At 46.0% G+C, this 9182-nt stretch overlaps 2 protein-coding genes and 1 pseudogene across 3 annotated transcripts in view; all 3 read left to right on the top strand.

Annotated features, from left to right (window-relative positions):
• The window catches only part of LOC105510135, a 5942-nt pseudogene extending 2062 nt beyond the window's left edge, over window positions 1–3880 (top strand). The window contains exons 2-3 of the transcript XR_001001528.1: window positions 903–985; window positions 1124–3880. The product of XR_001001528.1 is annotated as a protocadherin gamma-A7 pseudogene (transcript). The remainder of the gene's footprint in view (window positions 1–902; window positions 986–1123) is intronic.
• The window catches only part of LOC105510150 (protocadherin gamma-A6-like), a 161373-nt gene that overhangs the window by 25428 nt on the left and 126763 nt on the right, over window positions 1–9182 (top strand).
• The window catches only part of LOC105510136, a gene marked incomplete at its 3' end in the record, with an annotated part of 14075 nt that continues 10805 nt past the window's right edge, over window positions 5913–9182 (top strand). Inside the window, exons 1-2 of the mRNA XM_011939768.1 lie at window positions 5913–8543; window positions 8638–8651. Of these exons, the coding sequence (XP_011795158.1) occupies window positions 6093–8543; window positions 8638–8651 (2465 nt within the window). The remainder of the gene's footprint in view (window positions 8544–8637; window positions 8652–9182) is intronic.

Below are 9182 nucleotides of genomic sequence, written 5' to 3' on the forward strand. Positions count from 1 at the left end.
TTCTTTCTTTCTTTCTTTCTTTCTTTCTTTCTTTCTTTCTTTCTTTCTTTCTTTCTTTCTTTCTTTCTTTCTTTCTTTCTTTCTTTCTTTTCTCTCTCCCTCCTCCCCTTTCTAGCGGAGTTTTGCTCTTGTTGCCCAGGCTGCAGTGCAATGGTGTGATCTCGTCTCACTGCAACCTCCGCCTCCCGGGTTCAAGCGATTTTCCTGTCTCAGCCTCCTGAGTAACTGGGATTACAGGCACGCGCCTCCACACCCGGATAATTTTGTATTTTTAGTAGAGATGGGGTTTCTTCATGTTGGTCAGGCTAGTCTCAAACTCCAGACCTCAGGTGATCCGCCTGCCTCGGCCTCACAAAGTGTGGGATTACAGGAGTGAGCAACCGTGTCTGGCTCCCCACCTCTCATTAAAATGAAGGTGTTAGACCATCTCTAAGGTTCTATACAATCAAAAATTTATTAAAATAGGTCTATATGTTTTACAACAATTTTGACTTTCTGAATCCTGCATGATGGTGTCTAGAACCAATTAATGATGTCTAGTTCAATTAATACTGAATTAATTAAAATTTATATACACTGATGTAAATATTTTCTACGTAAAATTTTTCATATGTATTTAAATAAAATTTACCTTTTTGCCTTCAATGACTGATTTTCCTATGTGCAATAACGTGTGAGTCAGGGCCCAAAAGAGTCACTTGAAAGTTGCAAGGCAAAGCAGTTTTTTAAAAAATTATCTAAGATTATCAAACACCCATCCATGAGTACTGTTGCATTAATTCAATGTCTTAAAATGGATTTTTAAATTATCAGGGATATCTAGAGCAAAGAAATTTAACAGGGAAATTTTGAAAGATGAAACAATTTTCTATGAAATCAGTGTATTGTGTGCATCAATCTAGTGCAGTAACTTAGTAAGGACTCAGAGCGCCGCTGTTCACCAACCAGGGAAAAACGGTGCGAGAGATCCCACAGAAACCACCGAGTGTTACAGCACAGAGAAACGACAGATTGCGATAAGCCCTCTTCCAGGCTGCACTAAACTCAAGCTTCTATCCTGCTGGATTCTGAGCTCCCCTTCCGAAGACACAGGGGTCCACCCGGATACACCCGCATTCTGAAGCACTTCCCGAGACCGGCGCTTAAGTAAGAGAAGCAGGACTACTATGGCGGCTCAGCCAAGGGGCGGGGACTACAGAGGATTCCTCCTGCTCTCCATCCTCCTGGGGACCCTGTGGGAAGCCTGGGCAGGACGTATTCTCTACTCCGTGTCGGAGGAAATGGACAAAGGGTCCTTTGTGGGTGACATCGCCAAGGACCTGGGGCTGGAGCCCCAGGAGCTGGTGGAGCGCGGAGTCCGCATCATCTCCAGAGGTAGGACCCAGCTTTTCGCCCTGAACCCGCGCAGCGGCAGCTTGGTCACTGCGGGCAGGATAGACCGGGAAGAGATCTGCGCTCAGAGCGCGCGGTGTCTGGTAAACTTTAACATCCTGATGGAAGATAAAATGAATCTTTACCCTATAGACGTGGAAATAATAGATATTAATGACAACGTTCCAAGATTCTTGACAGAAGAAATAAATGTAAAAATAATGGAGAATACAGCTCCCGGGATTCGGTTTCCGTTAAGCGAGGCTGGGGATCCAGATGTGGGCACGAACTCCCTCCACAGTTATCAGCTCAGCCCCAATCGCCACTTCTCCCTGGCTGTGCAAAGTGGAGACGATGGAACTAAGTACCCGGAACTGGTGCTGGAGCGGGTGCTGGACCGGGAGGAAGAGCGGGTTCACCACCTGGTCCTCACAGCCTCTGACGGCGGCGACCCGCCCCGATCCAGCACCGCCCGCATCCAGGTAACAGTGGTGGATGTGAATGACCACGCGCCTGTCTTCTTTCTGCCTCAGTACCAAGTAACTGTCCCCGAGAATGTACCAGTGGGCACAAAACTGCTCACGATACATGCTATCGACCTGGACGAGGGAGTCAATGGGGAAGTGACATATTCTTTTCGGAAAATAACTCCTAAACTTCTACAGATGTTTCATCTGAACTCGCTTACAGGAGAATTATCAACTTTAGAAGGATTAGATTATGAAGAAACCGGCTTCTATGAAATGGAAGTTCAGGCTCAAGATGTTCCTGGTAGTCTGACAAAGGCAAAAGTACTGATCACAGTTTTAGATGTAAATGATAATGCTCCAGAAGTGATTATGACGTCTTTAAGTAGCTCAATCCCTGAAGACACACCTCTTGGAACAGTAATTGCTCTTTTCTACGTACAAGACAGAGATTCTGGGAAGAATGGTGAGGTGACCTGCACCATTCCAGAAAATCTACCTTTTAAATTAGAAAAAACAATAGATAATTATTACAGATTGGTCACAACCAAAAACTTGGACCGGGAAACACTCTCTTTGTATAACATCACACTGAAAGCCACAGATGATGGAATTCCTCCCTTGTCCAGGGAAACTCACATCTTCATGCAGGTGGCAGACACCAACGATAACCCACCCACCTTCCCCCACTCATCCTACTCAGTCTACATCCCTGAGAACAACCCCAGAGGGGCCTCCATTTTCTTAGTGACTGCACAGGACCACGACAGTGAGGAGAATGCCCAGGTCACTTATTCCTTGGCTGAAGACACCACCCAGGGGGGACCAGTGTCCTCCTATGTCTCCATAAACTCTGACACTGGCGTCCTGTACGCGCTGCAATCCTTTGACTATGAGCAGTTGAGAGAACTACAACTAACAGTGACTGCACGAGACAGCGGGGACCCGCCTCTCAGTAGCAACATGTCACTGAGCCTGTTTGTTCTGGACCAGAATGACAACCCGCCCGAGATCCTGTACCCGGCCCTCCCCACAGACGGATCTACTGGCGTGGAGCTGGCACCCCGCTCCACAGATCCCGGCTACCTGGTGACCAAGGTAGTGGCAGTGGACAAAGATTCAGGCCAGAACGCCTGGCTGTCATACCTCCTGCTTAAGGCCAGCGAGCCAGGACTCTTTGAGGTGGGGCTGCACACGGGCGAGGTGCGCACGGCGCGGGCCCTGCTGGACAAAGATGCGCTCAAGCAGAACCTCGTGGTGGCCGTCCAGGACCACGGCCAGCCTCCTCTGTCAGCCACCGTCACGCTCACCGTGGCTGTGGCCGACAGCATCCCCGAAGTCTTGGCCGACCTGGGCAGCCTTGAGCCCTCCAACGGTCCTTACAATTCTGACCTCATGCTGTACCTGGTGGTGGCGGTGGCCGCAGTCTCCTGCATCTTCGTAGCCTTCGTTCTGGTACTGCTGGCGCTCAGGCTGCGGCGCTGGCTCAAGTCACGCCGGCTGCAGGCTTCAGAAGGTGGCTTGGCAAGTGTGCCCACCTCGCACTATGTGGGCATGGATGGGGTGCAGGCTTTCCTGCAGACCTATTCCCACGAGGTCTCCCTCACCTCGGACTCTCGGAAGAGTCACCTGATCTTCCCCGAGCCCAACTATGCGGACACACTTATCAGCCAGGAAAGCTGTGAGAAAAATGATTCTTTGCTAACATCTGTGGGTTTTCATGAATGTAAAGACAAAGTGCCAACTATTCAGGTGAGCCCAGCCCTTCCTTTATTTCCATGAGTAATTTGTTTGCATGATATTTCTCTATTATTTTGCAAAACAAGTGTTTTGAAAATAGGGATTTTAAAAACTTTGTAGAGATAAAACTGAGTCTACCAGTTTCCTTCATTGTGACACTTTAATATAGAACACATAGGTTATAGCATTTCTTTAGTGAAAGCCTGTGGACAAGATTATGAAAAAGTGGACTATCACATTTTATAATTTCCACCTACTTTCCAATCTATGTTCCAACCTACTTTCTTCACTCATATGTTTTATAAATTAGAATGAATCGAGTCTTTCATATTGCACAAGGTTAGCAGGAATAAAACACACCTCAGCTGCCTTCTCAGGATTCTCTTTTGCACTTAAATACATAAAAGGTTCTGAAAGATTTCTTCCATGTGAAGATTTTTTTCTGTGCCTGAATCTGCCTCCATGTACCTCAGCTTGGTGGTCCTAAAAAATCTTGATTGCTTCTTGACCTACTTACAGTATAATGACCTATTAATGGGGTGGTAGTAGAAGGTTAGATTTATGCCTAAAGAATGAAATGTGTGTGTATCACACTTCACTAAGATCTATATCAAAGACAGATGCCACACTAAAGGCCATCAGACAAAACCAATAAAATATGTCAAATGAAATGTCATTTCAAGTGTTGTAATTGGCATTTGTGACATAGGCAATTGCATGTTTTAACAGAGAATTCCAGTGTGCTATTTTAGTGGTACAGCCAGGTGAAGTGTGTCTGTGGGCTATCAAAGTGGGAGATTGGGGATACTGGCTTTGTTTCAACTGTCTCATTTACTCAAACCCTTGACCGTCTTATGTACACAGATCCTAGACCAGTAGTTGATTTTATTTATTAGGTCTACTGAAAAATTCAGTTGGAAATAACCCAATCTGGGATTAACTACTTCCGTATTCTTTTGTGTAACATTTTAGTAAAACTCAATATATCAAGTGATTGTCATCCAGAAAGGGTGGATGACAAAGTAATCTTGATTCCAGAGACCTTTGAGTATTAATTAAAAAGACCCTTTTAGCCAGGTATGGTGTTGCAAGCTATAGTCCACCTGCATGGGAGGCTGAGGCAAGAGGACAGCTTGAACCCAGGAACTGGAGGCCCACCTAGATAATATAACAAGATTCTGTCTTTTCAAAAAAAGACTTCTTTTTAGACTAGTGTTGTATTCGGTAGTATTTTGCACATGATAGACTGTACGATAATGTGGGGGATATATTTTACAAGTTCTGCAGTGTTCACATTTCAGATGTACAATCACTTGGGGTAGCAGACAATGTTGCTGACACTAACAATGTTACTGAGGGAAGGTCCTATGCCAGAAATATGGTTATAAGGTATTTTGTGAAAGAAAATCTTCTGACAAAAATTTATTAGATGCATAAAATTGTTTTTAGCAACGGAGAGAAATAATCACCAAACTCAGTGAGCTATTAAAATCAAATTTTCCAGGGATTGTTTCCTTCAATTCAGAGGTCACCAAGGAATGTAAAATACCTGCAGAGGTAGGAAGCAGTGCTGCGGTGCAGCAGATCTCAGTGACTTTGTGTTTTGAGGCTATGTATTATGCCCCTGATAACTCTGAAGATGAATGTTGTATTTCATAACCAGGAAAATAATTGTGTAATGAGGAGAGGAGTAGGCTATTGCCTGTGATCATCGAAATGAGAATCACATAATATTCCTGTAATGAAATCACTGAAAATATTGGGAAAGCAGATGTATTTGAAGATAAGTATAAGTTGCACCTTCTAAAAGGCAGTTTTGGCATTACTGATACTCTCCGGAAAAAGTTGAAATAAATCAATTTGGAGGTACTTACAAAAGTGGAGAAAATGTTAGGAATAATGAAAGAAAGATAAAATGTATCCAGTATATTTCTAATGACTAAGTATGGAAAATTACTGTATTCTGAGATGGTTTAGGCCAAGTTTGCGTTATGGCTATCTTTATATAGATAGTGCATGTTTGAAGATTGGGGAAAGCTTATGTCAATAGACAGATGTTTATGTACTTAATCTACATGATTTGCCTAAAAATCTTCAAAGTTGGGATGAAGGCATTCCTAAGAGTACATTTTTAGACGTCATTAAATATATAGACATATCCATGTAGTTTTTGTTCTTTCAGTTAGGCACACAATTATAATTACTGCACTGGTTAACTTGAAGCAGCAGAGGCTGTAGTTTCCTAGTGATCACTCTGGGTGCCGCTGTTGGCCAAAGTGGAGAGCTTGGCCCTCCAGATCTCCTCGCGCAGCCGCAACGCGCTTTCCGGGGCAGCCCCAGCTCAGACTCCCCAGCGCCAGCCTTTACACTGCTTCCTCCTCTGAAAAAGAAGAATTTTTTACTGAACTGGAACTGGAACTAAAGTCCTTTCGGAGATCCGAAAAACAGCAACACAGAGATTATTTGTAACCCGGCGTCTCCAGGCTGGTGAGCAAGCTGAGGAGAGCAAGAGGGATGGGGAGTTGCGCCGGGAAGGTGGGCCGGGCTGAGAGGCTGCCAATGTTCTTTCTCTTCCTGCTGCTTCTGTTCTGCCCCGCGCTCTGTGAACAGATCCGCTACAGGATTACCGAGGAAATGCCTAAGGGCTCAGTAGTGGGGAACCTCGCCACCGACCTGGGGTTCAGCGTCCAGGAGTTACCGACTCGAAAACTGCGCGTCAGTTCGGAGAAGCCTTACTTCACCGTGAGCGCAGAGAGAGGGGAGTTGCTTGTGAGCAGCAGGCTAGACAGGGAGGAGATATGCGGGAAGAATCCAGCTTGTGCTCTGGAATTTGAGGCTGTTGCTGAAAATCCACTGAACTTTTTTCACGTGAATGTGGAGATCGAGGACATTAATGACCACACGCCAACATTCACGCAAAATTCCTTTGAGCTGCAAGTAAGTGAGTCTGCACAGCCTGGCACACGATTTATATTAGGATCTGCCCTTGATGCGGATATTGGTAGCAACACACTGCAGAATTACCAACTCAGTCCCAGTGATCATTTCTCACTGATAAATAAAGAGAAATCAGATGGTAGTAAATACCCTGAGATGGTATTGAAGACACCTTTGGACCGAGAAAAGCAGAAATCTTACCACTTGACTTTGACTGCCTTGGACTTTGGAGCTCCACCCCTAAGCAGCACTGCACAGATACAAGTTCTAGTGACTGATGCCAATGATAATGCTCCAGTGTTCAGTCAAGAGGTATACAGGGTGAGCCTTTCAGAAAAAGTGTACCCGGGGACCACGGTGCTACAGGTGACTGCCACAGACCAGGATGAGGGTGTCAATGCCAAGATTACTTTCTCTTTCAGTGAAGCTAACCAGATCACCCAATTTGACCTGAACTCTAACACTGGGGAAATTACTGTTTTAAATACATTAGATTTTGAAGAAGTCAACGAATATTCCATAGTTTTGGAAGCAAGGGATGGTGGAGGAATGATTGCACAATGCACAGTGGAAGTAGAAGTCATAGATGAAAATGACAACGTCCCAGAAGTGATATTCCAGTCTCTACCCAACCTAATTATGGAGGACGCTGAGCTAGGAACACATATTGCTTTGCTCAAAGTCCGTGACAAGGATTCCAGACACAATGGTGAAGTTACTTGTAAATTGGAAGGTGATGTGCCATTTAAAATATTAACTTCTTCAAGAAACACGTATAAATTAGTGACAGATGCTGTTCTAGACCGCGAGCAGAATCCAGAGTACAATATCACCATTACGGCCACAGATCGGGGCAAGCCTCCCCTCTCCTCCAGTTTCAGCATCACCGTGCACATTGGTGATGTAAACGACAACGCTCCGGTTTTCTCACAGTCTTCCTATATAGTCTACGTGGCCGAGAACAACTCGCCTGGAGCCTCTATTTCACAAGTCAGCGCTTCCGATCCTGACTTGGGGCCTAACGGCCAAGTCTCTTACTCCATCGTGGCCAGTGACCTGGAGCAGCGGGAGCTGTCATCCTACGTGTCCATAAGCACAGAGAGCGGGGTGGTGTTCGCGCAGCGCGCCTTCGACCACGAGCAGCTGCGCGCCTTCGAACTCACACTGCAGGCCCGCGACCAGGGCTCGCCTGCGCTCACCGCCAACGTGAGCCTGCGCGTGTTGGTGGGCGACCGCAACGACAATGCGCCTAGGGTGCTGTACCCCGCGCTGGGTCCCGATGGCTCTGCGCTCTTCGATATGGTGCCGCGCGCTGCAGAGCCCGGCTACCTGGTGACCAAGGTGGTGGCGGTGGACGCAGACTCAGGACACAACGCCTGGCTGTCCTACCACGTGCTGCAGGCTAGCGAGCCCGGGCTCTTCAGCCTGGGGCTGCGCACGGGAGAGGTGCGCACGGCGCGTGCCTTGGGCGACAGGGACGCGGCCCGACAGCGCCTGCTGGTCGCTGTGCGTGATGGTGGACAGCCGCCACTCTCCGCCACCGTCACGCTGCACTTGGTCTTTGCCGACAGCTTGCAGGAGGTGCTGCCGGATATCACTGACCGCCCTGTACCCTCTGACCCCCAGGCTGAGCTGCAGTTTTACCTAGTGGTGGCCTTGGCCTTGATCTCAGTACTCTTCCTCCTGGCCATGATTCTGGCCATTGCCTTGCGCCTGCGACGCTCCTCCAGCCCCGCCGCCTGGAGCTGCTTCCAACCTGGTCTCTGTGTCAAGTCTGGACCTGTGATTCCCCCCAACTACAGCGAGGGGACTTTGCCTTATTCCTACAACCTATGTGTTGCACATACAGGAAAAACGGAGTTTAATTTCCTAAAATGTAGTGAGCAATTGAGTTCAGGACAAGACATACTTTGTGGTGATTCATCTGGGGCCTTATTTCCACTTTGTAATTCCAGTGAGTCGACTTCCCGTCCTGAGTTGGTGAGTTTTATTTATGTCTATTCTTTTTCATTACCCACCAAATTTTCTGTATTTACATGAAAATACCGTATATTGTCAGGTCTAATGAGTTGTCTTAGGAAAGTTGTAGCTGCTCAGAAAAGTTGTCCAACCATTCTTTAAGAGGAGCAGTGAATTGTGAGTTGTTATATCACATAAAAGAAGTAGCCTTATAGGTTTACAAAGTAGGGAGAGTTTGCTCTTAGCTTCCTAGCTAGCAAAAACATTTGGTACGGTTTTTTTGTCCTCTTTCTCAAAGCTAATGAAATTAGCTTTACCCATTGATTGTCTCATTCTTTAACATGTTTATATTTTATTATCTGTAGATAAATATTAAATTTAATGTATGTAAACATTTAATTCATCTTTCAAAGCAAAGAAACTGCTAGTAGTTGTCTTTCTTCACTGATTTCACTGGTAGTTTCCATCTCTTTCTCATGTTCCTCATATATACTTTCTTATTCCTACCTAATGGATTTATGATTTTTGAATCTCCTAAAATTTAATTAAAAATACTATATGTTGGCTGGGTGCATTGGCTCATGCCTGTAATCCCAGCACTTTGGGAGGCCGAGGCAGGTGGATCACGGGGTCAGGAGTTCAAGACCAGCCTGGCCAACATGGTGAAACCCTGTTTCTACTAAAAATACAAAAATTAGCTGGATGTGG

This window comes from Colobus angolensis, unplaced genomic scaffold (genome assembly GCF_000951035.1).
Source record: "Colobus angolensis palliatus isolate OR3802 unplaced genomic scaffold, Cang.pa_1.0 Scaffold183, whole genome shotgun sequence".
NCBI classification, from domain to species: Eukaryota; Metazoa; Chordata; class Mammalia; order Primates; family Cercopithecidae; genus Colobus; species Colobus angolensis.